The 13,099-nt window shown below is 43.8% G+C and overlaps 2 protein-coding genes across 5 annotated transcripts; both read left to right on the forward strand.

The window, feature by feature from the left end:
- On the forward strand, nucleotides 1-895 carry LOC146754827 (rho GTPase-activating protein 32-like). The gene is made up of 2 exons (XM_085526473.1): nucleotides 1-145; nucleotides 465-895. Exons 1-2 carry the CDS (start codon nucleotides 1-3, stop codon nucleotides 893-895), a joined length of 576 nt encoding a protein of 191 aa, XP_085382599.1.
- Nucleotides 896-3,654: 2,759 nt separating this feature from the next.
- Nucleotides 3,655-12,484, forward strand: LOC146754828 (myomesin-2-like). Of its 4 annotated transcripts, XM_085526606.1 has the most exons (3): nucleotides 3,655-4,055; nucleotides 6,656-7,763; nucleotides 11,971-12,484. In XM_085526606.1, the coding sequence occupies exons 2-3, from the start codon at nucleotides 7,553-7,555 to the stop codon at nucleotides 12,399-12,401; spliced, it is 642 nt and encodes a 213-aa protein (XP_085382732.1). In that variant the 5' UTR covers nucleotides 3,655-4,055; nucleotides 6,656-7,552; the 3' UTR covers nucleotides 12,402-12,484. The 4 variants fall into 4 exon arrangements, 2 of the variants coding, with proteins under 2 accessions (XP_085382732.1, XP_085382731.1); XR_014938564.1 differs by lacking the exons at nucleotides 3,655-4,055; nucleotides 11,971-12,484 and adding an exon at nucleotides 8,240-8,400 and having other exon boundaries at nucleotides 6,442-7,763; XR_014938565.1 differs by lacking the exons at nucleotides 3,655-4,055; nucleotides 11,971-12,484 and adding an exon at nucleotides 8,253-8,400 and having other exon boundaries at nucleotides 6,442-7,763.
- Nucleotides 12,485-13,099: the final 615 nt, after the last annotated feature.

Raw genomic sequence — 13,099 nt, forward strand, 5'->3', positions numbered from 1 at the left:
ATGAGTTCTCCCAGTAAGAGGGCAGAGTCAGCAGCTTGCAGTTGGCGTTCCTGCTTCTGCCTGGGCAAACCATCCCCTGTGGCCAAACGCCAACTGCAGAGCAGTGCCAGGGAGCCCTCTGAAGCTGAAGTCTTGGTCCTGGCAGGTAAGCATGCAAATCCAGCTTTCAAAACACTGCTTGTCAGCAACACAGGTAGAATTCATGCTTTCAGTGGGCTTGTACATCCTTCTGGCATTCAAGCCTGTGCCTGACATCTTCAGTTGACCCCTGTCTTTCCCAAATGAGTCTCTTGTCATCACAAGAGCTGGACCTGCACGAGGATCACTTTCAAGACAGTGACACTGTTGCTAGAAGCCTATTTGCTTCTGCCCACCATCACTGCATAGCCAAATGTCAAGAACCTGTTTCATGATTCATCTTGTGAAACTTTGACACTAACTGCTGTGCGTCTACTCCTTCCTAGGTGACCCAAGCCCTTGTATATCTCCAAGACGCCAGGCATGTTACGATGCAGCATCCTGTGATTCCATCAATGAAGAACTGTTACTAAGCACAGGATGCTGCAGTTCAGATGAAAGCCTTCCGTATAACATCAGTTATAAAGAGAAGAATGCCATCATCGTTGAAGCTCTCGTTCATCCCATACCTGTTGAAGCTGCTGACCTGAGCCTGCCAGACTCCTCAGGCACCAGCCTGAACCGAGTGCCTTTCGAGGACAGCCCAGCCCAAGCACAGCACGAGTGCCCCGACAGCAGCACAACCATGCAGGCTCAGGTCAGCATTACAGAGGAGAAGCCAAACATCTTGGAGGGGGAGGTAGAATCAGGCCAAGAGTCCCAGGCTCCGGGCAACAGCACGACTTCTGAGACACTCTCGTCAGACAACAGAGAATGAGTCCCATCTTTCCTCCAGACCTCACACCCCCTCCTTTTTCCTATTGAATAAAGGCACGCTCGTGCTCAATCAACGCCTTGACTGAATTCTGAGTTTTCATTCGCAGAGATTGGGATGAGTACAAGAAACAGCAAGACAGCTCAGCTTGCAACGCTCTGGCTGTGGGGTGCGTGCAGGGACACTGTAACCATACAGGGAAAGGCTTCCACTGCTTCCTCAAGCTGTAGTCCAGCCCTGCTACTGCTCTGTGGCACAAAGCCCTGAGGGATGTTCCATATTGTTAACCTAAGTGAAGCCAGCTTCATGCACTGTGTTTTGTTGTTGCTGGGTGAGAGGGGGATGCACGTTGGTGAGAAGATGAGCATTGCTGGATCTGCCACGAGTGTCCCTTCTGCCTCTAAGAATATGTCCTAAGTAGGATGTGAACACTGCTGGCACTTCTTCATTGCACGTGCTTGGAGGATCTTCAGTTCTTGCACATTTCAGGATGTCTGTCAGTGACTACGAGGAAATTCTCAAGTACTAGGAATTCCATGAAACAGTTGGAACGGGTAAGTGTCATCTTTGTACAGAAACAGCACGCCTAACAGTCTGTCTCACCACTCTAGAATTAATCTGAGAATAGATTAACAGCTCTTGTCAGTTCTCTAAGTCAGGTTTCATTTGTATAAATTTGAAATTCGTTTTTTAAACCAGTTGGAAATTGTAATGTTATGTTAGAGAAGAATTCACACTCAACTTTAAGCATCTGTGTTTTGATTTGTAGGTGGTTTTGCAAACGTAAATCTTATGCGGCATCTTCTTACTGGTGAAAAAGTTGCACTAAAAATCATGGAGAAAGTTACTGTAGGGGTAAGCCAAAAGGCATTTAAATATGAGAATATCTTCTGTTGGAGTTGTGGAGTTCTCAAGAACACGGGGGCAGGTGGGATGGTACATACGAATGCAGCCTACTGGTCCCATTGCCTTTTGAAAGATGCTGTAGAGCTGGAAAAAGTTTAACAGAGCACCACAAATCTTGTTGCTGGTTGTTCAGAGGGCAGAATTCTCTGGCTTTAAAATGGAGGAAGTTATTACATCATTACATTACATTACATTATTGTTACATTATTACAGCAACTTTACCAAAATGCCAATGAAAATGCTGAATGTTTTACTTTTCATTTTTCACAGCTCTGTTTCAGAATTTCTATGGGAGTGATGTCAGTCATTGCTGAGTTGATGTTGAATTGTGTACTGTCCCATATGTGCTTGTTCTGTTCCACAGCAGTCAGATGTGGTACCTGGTATGTCACAGTAGTTAGCGATTTCATCGCTTGCTTTTATGGTCTCTTAAGGATGACTTGCCTCATGCTAAAACAGAAATTGATGCCATGAAGAACTGAAGTCATCAACATGTTTGCCCATTGGATCACGTAAGAGAGACATCAAAGAAATATTTATAGTCATAGAGGTAAGAAATAGTTTCTGCTTTCTGTGCTGTCTTTCTTACTTATCTTTCTCTGATACTCTCTAAATGCATTTTCAGATAACCTTATCTTACAGGGAAGCTGTTTGATTGCATTGTTTCTAAGGACCGCCTTTTGGAAGAGGAAGCTCCAGTCTTTTTTTGACAGACTGTTTCAGCAATTGCTTCTGTTCACAGTCAGGGTTATGCCCAGAGACCTCAAACCAGTGAGCCTGAACTGCAGTCAGTCTTCCATAAATAATAATGAATGTGTTTTTATTTTTCTGTTGGCAGAGAGAGTTACAGTACTCCACTCCATTCCAGTGGATTGCAGGAGAGAACTGAAGGGAGGAGAAGTAACACAAAGTAGAACTCATGGGTTGAGATAGAATTATGTACTGAGATAGAGAAAAGGATAATAGTTATGATGAATGCCAAAGCAATTGCTCACCACCTACCAATCAGTGTCCAGTTAGCCTCCTAGTAGTGGAAGAGATTTACATGAAGTTCTACCCCCTTCAAAACTCCTTCCACAATATGTCATATAGTATGGAATATCCTTTGGCCAGTTTAAGTCAGCTGTCCTAGTTCTGTTCCTTCTCACTTCCTTGGGCTCTCAGCTGAGATTGACTGTGGCTCTGTACAACGCTGCCTGGCAGCAACTGTAAGCATCACTGCGCTATCTCCATTGTTTCTCTAGAATGAAAACGTAGTATTATATCAGACACTGAAGAAGATAATTCAGTCCCAGCTGAAACTCAGACAATAACTTGTGCTTAGGATTCTTTCCCTACAGGAAATGTTAGATATTTATTGCTATGTGGTACTGTGTTCTGTAGCTGAGCTGGATTTTGTTATCCTTGAAGAAGTATCTTCCTCTGAAAGGGGAGTAAAACATGATGCTCCTAATGAGCGGAGCAGAGACACAGATCTGATCTGAGTGTTGGTTTCACATTTTTGTGATGCTCTTTGCTGCAGTTTGTATCTCGAGAGAAGCCCTTGTGGTGTCAGTCTGTTGTGTAACCTGCTCTAGTTTTGTGCCTCAAGGAAGAGTGATCCTTTAAACAAATGGTGGCTGTACAGAGGGTATGGGGTGAGATGCATTCCTCTGGCCCCATCCAATGGATTTTCTGTCACAAAGATCATTCTCCCCAGCTTCTCTTCTCTGAGTGGGAGCTTCAGCCCCCTGCACAGGCTGGAGGTCATCCATAGAACTTGCTTCAGAGTTTGTTTCAGGTTGTTATCCTTCCTGGCCAAAAACCAGATACAGTATTGTAGATGTGGTCCAGTGAGTGTTGAAGCAGGAATGACTTGTCCTGGTCTGGTTGTGCTGCTTTTTAATGCAGCTGATGATCTTGTTGTACTTCTTTTCTGTCAGAGCACACTGCTGGCTTGCATTCAGCCTGTGGTCTCTCACCACTTGTCCTCCTAGTCCCCAGGTCCTTTCCAACAGATACAAGCTAGTATTTCCCACCTGGGATATTGGAAGATGGGAACTTGCCAGCAGTCAGTGAAGATCTCTGAGACAGCGAGAGCGAGCGAGCTTTGAGTAGACTGGGAACCACTGTCCACAGCAGGAAATAAGAGAAGAGAAAAGATGTTTCCTTGGGCATTTGGGTGGAAATCATTCCTGACTGCTTTCTCATCCACCGGGAAAATCTGCTGATTGACAATTTGAAGCTGATAGACTTTGGACTCTGTGCAAAGCCAGAGGTAAGAGGATGTGTTAAATCAAATACAATGTGCCCCCAAGTAATGCATGTTTGACCACCGTATGCAACAGGGGCTTGTCCAAACAAACTCCTTAAAATCAAGCTGTTTCTGTGGCTGACATGTCATTGCATCTTGTTTGGATTGGCCTGAACTGTATGAGAGTGGTTAACAGATTGCTCAGAAGCACAGGTAGATAATTTTCTCTAGCTAGACTCCCTGTTTTCATAGTCTAAGCTGTAGATAATCTTGTAGGTATATCACCTGTCTTATGCAAGGGTCTGTAATAGGAGCATGGGGTTGGTGTGCCTAAGGAACCCTCTAAGGAACTGCATGTAGGATGAGATTGTGGATAGAATAAAATGACTTTTGCAGGTGACGTACAAATCCTGTGATTGCATATGCTTGAACTGAATTGTTTCTTGATCTTCAAACTGATTTCCAGAATCCTTTATTAACATGTAAGATGGGTGCTGGTAAGAAAGAATGGGAAGACTGCCTTACTGATTCCAAGAGAATTACTTGTCCTCAAATGATTTTTCCTGGCCAAAGTTAGAGCCTCTCACAGGTAATCGAGACCAACAGGCTGTTGTTGCACAATCAACAGGCACAATCTAGATGATCAGCTGAGGAAAATAAAGCATCATGCCAAGGGTACTAGATAAGTGAGCAGCTTGAGATCTGCACATTTATGTGATACTCATGGTCTTAGACAATATTTGTTTAGTGAGGTCACATTGAATGAAAACAAAATCTAAGATTAATGAAAATATACAAAGGAGAAGAAGCCTCTGAGGCTTCTGAAGTGTTATGACCAGAAGACATAAACTCTGTTTTTGAAAGAGCAATTTGCTCTGTTAATTATCCATCATTTTTGTGCAGTCTGTTTTGTCAGACTTGTCTTTAGCTTCCAAGTTGTATGTGAAGACTTGTTTGCACTGTAATGCACAATGTACGAAAAATTGAGAGATGAAAATGTGAAGAGTTTTTCTATCTTTGATTTCATGTCTGGAATTTTGGAACCCACTACTTGCAGTTGTTAATCTGTCCAAACTGGTCTGGTTTGCAATGCCCTCATACTTCTTGAAAAGCTCTGCTGTTAAAGGCAGAACAATTCCTACAAGTGCCATGGCCCCACTGTTGTTCTAATTCTTGTTTCTTTGTTTTCCACACGCTGCTTTTCAAGCCTCCTTTTTCTTTACAGTCCAAGTGAGAATTGCACTGTGAGGTGTCTGAACCTTGTTGTGCCTCTACATAAAGAGAACAGCTGCAAAGCCTGACAGGTGACTGTGCTGACAGCTCTCGTAGCCAGTAACACGTAACTGTGCTAAATCCCTTGTGATGGCTTTGATTTAATTTTTGCCAGTGAAATCCTTGTAAAAGGAACTGCAGCAGTGTGATGAGCTAAGGTGAAGATGCTGGTTTTAGTAGTGCTCTAAGCTGAGTGGAAGGGCAATTGAATGAGGGTTATATGCTTTCTGTGGACAATAAGGTTGTGGTGCTGTTGGGGTGGGTGCAGAGGAGGGGCCACTGTGATGATCAGAGGGTTGGAGCAGCTCTCCTATGAGGAAAGGCTGGATTGTGGCTCTGGGCAGCCTGGTCTGGTGGTTGGCGACCCTGCACATAGCAGGGGGTTGGAACTGGATGATCTTTGAGATCCTTTTCAACCCAGGCCATTCTATGGCTGTACAGTTCCATACTGGAACAAATATAAAATGCTAACTATGTAAAACATGGAGTCAAACCTGTGTGATTTGTCCACACCAGGAGGTGATTAGAAAACAATTTTTTAAGCTACAAAGCTGCTTGCATGAAAGGAAAAGAAAATAAAACTACAAGAAAAAGGGAAAACCTTTCTTCCTGAAAATAGGAAGAATAATGGACCTGACATGAAATTTGGGTGAAGCTGCCTGATTTTATGAAGCTATTCCCATTATTTTCTTGGTGCTGTGTTTCCCAAATGAGTGGTTTCTGGCTGTGCTGCAGCACCAGTCTGCATGTGAACATCAACTCTATTCACCATCTGGGAAGATTAGGACTTCCCTTCTCCCACCAGCACCACTGAATTACAGTTACTCAGTGGTTAAACAAACGAATCCTTAAAGAAGGGTTTACAGCTGTCGTGTTATCTGAAGTGCTTGGGGCATTCTGATGCTATTAAGCTCTATGTATTAACAAGTTCAAAAAGAAAAGGTAGGCATCTGATTGTTGTGACAGTTTCTAAGTGATTTGGAAAGCTGTACCACCCAACCACTCCTTCTGTTTGATGGAGGTGACAAAGCTCAGTTTAATTTCTGACTGCTGTTTAAATCCTGAAGCTGGAGCTGGTTCCTGGAGCAGAAAAAGCTCGGAAGCTGTCCCTCCTACAAGCAGGCACCTCTGAGCAAAATATGACATCTCGATTTCTGATGGTAAGGTCAGGAGATCTGATTCCAGCGTCTAGCTTTCGGCTTCATGCTATGTTAGTGGGACCTTTGGCATCTAGCACTGACCAACAGCAACTGACAGGCTGGTAACAGTGCACCCCAAAACAGTTATGTGTCTATTTATGTTATGAGGGAAAATTGCATTGCATTGAGATTTCCTATTTTTACACTTTGCAGATCTAACTCGATGCTGGAAGAATCCTGTACGCCATGTTCACACCATTTTCCATGAGCTGGATGAGTCTGTTGTTGGCATTTTAATACCATTGACCAGGCAGGCAATATGTATGGAGTATTTGGCTCTCTCTACAGTCGTGAATGTTTGAGTATCTTCAACATGTGGCTCATTGCTTCCATTTCAGGCTGCCCAGAGAAGCTGTGGATGCCTGTCCTTGGTGTTGAAGGCGAGGTTGGATGGGTGATGGGCAGCCTGAGCTGGTTAGTGGGCAGCCAGCCCATGGCAGGGTGTTTAGAACTGGATGATCTTGAAGGTTTCTTCCAACCCAAGCCCTCCCGTGATCCTATGATTCTGTGATTTCATTCAGGTTTATTAAGATGAGATGAGTTCTCCTAAATGCGCTGTTCTCCATATGATTATAATTGGAGTCTAGATGGATGACTTAAACCAGACTCCAAACTTTTTGATGGCCAAAATGAAATGAAATCAATCCTTTACTGTGTCAGTAGTCTCTAACTAGAGCCCATCAGGTAACTCCCAGCCTCCTGCCTGTATCAGTGGCTGCACACAGTGAAAAAGTCTGATGGGATTTTAACCTCTAAAATGTTCCAAAGCAACCAGAGGGTGAATATATTCACTATGCAAATACCTGCAGGAATAAGCTTGTCATGTATGTCCTCAGGTAGCACAGTAGTTAATGGTGGGACTCAGTAGGTCATGCTGAAAGTTGAGTCTGCTGGTCTTGAAGGTCTTTTCCAGCCTACATGACCTTCTGCTAATATTTCTGTATTTCTTTCTGTTCAGCTCCCAGAAAACCTCCCACCCAGCCCCCAGCTGACCCCGTGGTGAAAAATAAAACAGAAACGTCAGTGACGCTGGCATGGTCCCCTCCGAAGATGCAATGCCCCATTCCAATTGATGGCTACATTGTGGAAGGCAATAAACTAACTGGCTTCACGTTGGTGAGGTGCCACGAGTCTCATGTCCCCGTCCCAGAGTTCACGGTGAGCAATCTGTCTGAAGAGGCTGATGATCAGTTCCGAGTGTCTGCAGTCAATGCGCATGGACAGAGCCCGTCTCTGGAATTCCCAGGGAGCGTGCACCTTGGTAAGCACAAAAACCCCAATGGAAATGGGTCAGTGTGAGCTGAGCAGCTGTGTTGGTTCCCTAAAGATATTTCATTTGACTTTAAGGATAGTAGTGCATTAACACACCAAAGGCTTTCCTTTATTACTAGTTCTCCTGTCAACCTCCAGCTACCACTAAAGTGATACAAGTTCTGTTTCTGTGAGAGAGACATGAATATCCTTATCTTTTGATATCTCACATGTGCAAGAGGCAGAACTTTCTGTAACAGATCTTAAGCATAGAAGTGCTTCTTCCAGCACTCATGCAAAGGGAGAAGTAGAAATGTACCTATGATTTAATCTTCCATCTCTAAATGAGATACCAGACTTGCATCTAAAGAGCATTAAGACATCCATGTTGTTCTTCCTCAGAACCAGTCCTGGCTGTGAAATCCCCCCTAACAGCTGGTGAAGCTGTACCTGGAGGGGATGCCATGTTTACTACTGATCTTACAGCAATGTGTTGCAGCACTTGGTACCTCAGTGGTAAAGTCTTACAGGAAAGCGAGACCTGCATCATCAAGTGAACCCAAACTACTCACAGCCTAATCATAAAGAACATCACCAAGAATGATGGTGGAGCAGAAGTGAAATTTGTTGCCGAAAATGTTGATGTCAGCACCAAGATGAGAGTGAGAGGTATTTGCTTTGATCCTTCTCCTTTCCTCTTACAGTCAAGGCATAGTTGCTGTGATCTGATGATTAGAACTGGGGCTGCAGGCATTCACTGCCTGTACCAAATACCTGAAATTGCATCCCATGGACTGATGTGAGTCCTGGTAATGACCTAAACATGATAGCACTGAGTGTAGGGTAAGCCAGTCTACCCAGCTGCTTGGTATCTGAACCAGATTGCTTCATGCCAGCTGATGAATGTCTGCAGTTCACAGCTATTGGCCAGTGCATTCAGTCAGCAGGTTTACCACTGCATCACCATAGAGCAGTACTTTCAGCTCCAGGTTCAGACAGCCTTTCTGATTGCACTGGAATAGTTTAGAAGTAGGGGAGCAATCATTCCAATAACATCTCTATCAATCAGCTTTGCATGACAAAATAGAACAAATAAACATTCATGATGGGAGGACCTGTTTGTCATTGGGTGGAAACCTCTGCAGAAGCATGTTTAGAGCATTCTTAATCAGTAGAAGGAGATGTTTGGTTGATTTTTACTTAGTAAATCCGGCAAGAAGACCAAATGAAATATCTTGAATTGCTCAGCACTGACCCAATGATGAGTGCAGGAACAGAAGGTGATACTTTTTCAGAGATCTTGTGGTAAATATTGACCACGTTAGCCTGATATAAATTGAAATAATGAGGCCTTTGCTCCTGACAGGTGCTGCAGTGAGATTTACCAATAAGAGCAAAGATGTAGAAAAGATCTCCGCTCGGCTGCGTGAGGAAGCCAAACTGCAGGCTGAGCTTTCAGACACAGGCGCTACTGTGGAGTGGATGAAGGATGGGAAGGAGCTCAAGGCCAGTGAAAAATATGAACTGCACATTGTGGGGAAGAAACACACCCTGAAAATTCACAACGTCTCAATGGATGATGCTGTAAGTTGTCAGTGCATCTGTGAGGGGGATAAAATGCATGAGTTTGCATGATGAGGCTCTTCATCATCTTCTGCTGGCTTGTCACCCTTGTTGATCCATGGAGAAACAAGAAAGGCCTAGAGTAGTGTATGCACTTTGGCATTGGAGAGCTTACTTAATTGCTTCTTCTCAAAGAACAAACTCCAGAGAGTCATGGAGACATCTCCAAACAGAATTGAATAATGGGACTAAATTGATGGAGAGCAGAACTTCCTGCCACGGCTTGTCAGCTAGTCTTAATTTTGCTTTTCTTCTCTCTGTCATGTTAGCATAATATTTCATACTGGCAGGTCTGCCCAAAGAATTAAATGAATTAGCTGATGGACGTTTCCATGTGCTTTGCACTGTAATGTGACTATCAAATGAGTAATCAATGCTGTTATTTTAAAATCTGTGTTGGCAAGCTGTATGACAAACAGCTGCTGTTGGTAGCTTGGTTACTGCAGAATCAGCTTTTGTGTATCTCATAGATAGGGAAGAGACCCTTAAGGGTCAGCTAGTTGGACTCCCTTGCAATGAACAGGGGCACCGCAGCTCCATCAGGTGCTCTGAGCCCTGTCCATCCTGACTTTGAACATCCTCAGGCTCACAAATCTTATACCTATGCCACACACTTGCAGTATTTCACCATTCAGCATCACCACTTGTATCTTCTCTTGCTGTAAATCAGAGCGAGCTGGTAAATCATCTGCTGTGCGGGTCAGCTGTGTCTCTCCCATGGGCATCACGTGGCTGCTGGGAGGCTCTGAAGAGCTGCAGCCAGAGGTGTGTCACCCGCTGGGCCTCGTGCCCAAAGGAGCCCACAGGAAAGTGTTGTTGCAGTTTGTCATGCACTGCACTGCCATGAGACTTGACGTGCCAGACATCCTCTGACACGTGAGCTCCTGCATCCAGGCAGGACAACTGAGACGTCTCCTTCAGCCTGACGTGGCTGCAGTTTCACACTGGTTTTACTAAGGAAGGAGAAGGCACGTGGATGAAACTCTTTTCCTGCTCTTCTTGGCATTAGCTCATAGTACAAGTAAAGCACTGTCAGGTCAAGCCTGGAGGAGTAATGCTTGTCACTGACCTGTTCCTGTTCAGGGTGGAGCTGGAGGGTAAAATAACACAAGAAATTGTCATTGAAATTCAATATCTGTGAAATTCAGCTGGCTGCATTCACAGAACCTGGCGTTAAGATCTGTTTTCTGGTTTATTTCTTGAGCCTATTTTCCATAACCCAGTCCTCATTTATGAACCGAAGCTCTACTGAAAACCTTTCGCTGTGTATGCTCATGCTGCAGTGCAGCGCTTGTGACCTTTAACAGCACATTCACGTTCCTCTGATCACAGGATCCTTAAGGTTGATTAAGACCCTCTAGTACGACTGCTCACCCATCTCCACCAAGATGCTCACCATCAGCTAGCTAAAAACTCAGCAGAGATGATAGATCAAGCCCAACACTGGATTTGGGATGGCTAGAGATTCCTAAGATATTGAAGGATTGCTTGCAGGTGGTGTTGGCTCAGGTATTCACCCTGCATCCCACCTCCCGTTCTGTTTGGTTGAGAATCATGCATTCTGCAATTTCACTTTGTAATTCAAAGACCCTGGCTTTATCTGTTGAAAAACTGATCTAAAACAAGCCGAGAAGACTCCGTTGGAACTGGTTGATGCAGAACAAAGGCATCCCCAAAGGACAAGTTGCACTGTTTGATGAACATTATTGGATGAGAGCTAAGCTAAGATTTAAAAAGTTCTGGGGCTGTCTCTGAGCATCAAATACAGAGGAAGCCTGCATGATTCCCTGAGAATGGATACCTCCTACTTTGGTGTAGGGTGAAGGGAACACTAGCAGTAACTCCTATCACAAAATGTCACATGGCTCAGACAAAAAAGCCATCAAGAGGGCTTAATTAGGAGCACCAAATGGTCACAAGATGGTCTTAGGGCAGGGAAGTAATATATCTACGTGACATTGATTGATGCTATTAGTTCTAAACAGCTTGACTCTAGAGGGACTGTTCTTCTTTGGTCACCTAGTTTTACAAGAATAGATGACTCCTGTCTATTACAATTTTTAACTCATTATTTGTTCACTGATGCCATAAATGTGCCTGGCATAGCAATTGGCCTTGGTATATTCAGTGACTAAAAGCAACAGTTGTTGCTCTAAGAAATGCAATGCTAAGCTAGGTCTGCCTGTAGCTGACAGCCATCAGCTTGCTCCTCAGGCAGGTTCTGTCTGGATGGAATGAAGGGCATGAAATACTGATGTGCTCATCAAACGCTGCTTGTTAGCTTAGAGACAAAGTGTTGAATAGGTTTGTTCATGCATTGCAAACACGTTACTTATCTGCCTTCATTTTAGCTTCAGAAGAACGTGTGCAGAATACAGAATTGATTAAAAGAAATAAGAACTGTCTGCATAGAACTTACTCTTTCCTTACACAGGAGAATCAAGCACACGTTTGTATGTGAGTACCTCCAGAGGTGAAACTCAATCACCCAAATGTAATGAGCAGAGACATTACAATCAGTTCTAACTGTATCTTCATGCTGTGCTGAATAAGCCTGAGTCAGGATGTAAACCACTTTCTCTTTTTTTCTTCAGATGAAGCCATTAATGTTGTCAGCAAGCCCAAAACCACTTCAGAAATATCAGTCAGTCCTTCTGAAGACCTGGAGCTGGTGTGTGAGGTGTCAGCTGCAAGCGGAGCTGTCGTATGGAAGAAAGATGAAACAGAGGTGAAGCAGGACCAGAGGACAAGCATCATCTCCAAGGAAACGCACCGCAAGCTCATGGTCAAAAATGTGACCCTGAAAGACCAAGGGAGCTACAGCTGTGAAACAAAAGATGACAAAGCAACATTCCAAGTGAAAGTCAGAGGTGAGAAAATGCTTGGAATCCCAGAGATAAAGGAACGCTTCATTTTGTGTGTCTTGCATTTGGAGGATCAACTAACAGCCTCTCTGGTGCAAAACATTTTGGCTATAGGACTTTCTTGGTCATCTAGTATCATAGCAACACTTTTCTACATGTGATTTATATCCAGGAATGAATTACTGCAACAAAGGGGAGTACAGCTGCGAGGCTGCTGGCTAGAAACTCACCTTCAAGATTCATGTAACTGGTAGGAAACACGTTTTGGTTGATATTCTTTGATTATTCCCTAGTCTGGCTGTGGAAATGTCTGTGTGAACGTGTCCTCTTTATTCTGCCATGAAACTGTTTTGAGAAGGATGAAAAGAAATGCTTACAAACGTGCAGCTAAAATGATTATTTGTTTTTAACAATATTTCATCCAGCTCTTCCCCTACAATTACTTTTATCATCAGCTGTCCATGGATGTCCAACTGTGATTTGTACAATGTGCAACACTGCTCTACCAGTTGATATTTCAACAGTACTATTTACACAGACGTCCTTTTCTGCTCCAAATCCACACCAGCCATGGGAGAGGTAGCTCCATTAGCTTGATCTAAATCTGACAGCTTCATCCAATCCAGGGCTTCTCCAAGACCTTTGAAAATTCTGTTACTGTTGAGGAGACAGCAGGCTTCTGGGCTTAGGTTAGAATATGGTGCCCTGTTGATGGGTCCTGAGAGTGTCCAAGCCTTACATAGAGAAAACCATCACTGCTCTTAAGATGTTTTGCAAGCAGGTGAAACTTGATTGAAGTGTGGCAGTGATGCTTTCTGAGATCTCTGGCCCCTAGTTTTTCTAGGCTTTTTGTTTGCCT

The sequence above is a fragment of the Coturnix japonica genome, chromosome 37, assembly GCF_054131305.1.
Source record: "Coturnix japonica strain WE chromosome 37, WE-NBRP24, whole genome shotgun sequence".
NCBI classification, from domain to species: domain Eukaryota; kingdom Metazoa; phylum Chordata; class Aves; order Galliformes; family Phasianidae; genus Coturnix; species Coturnix japonica.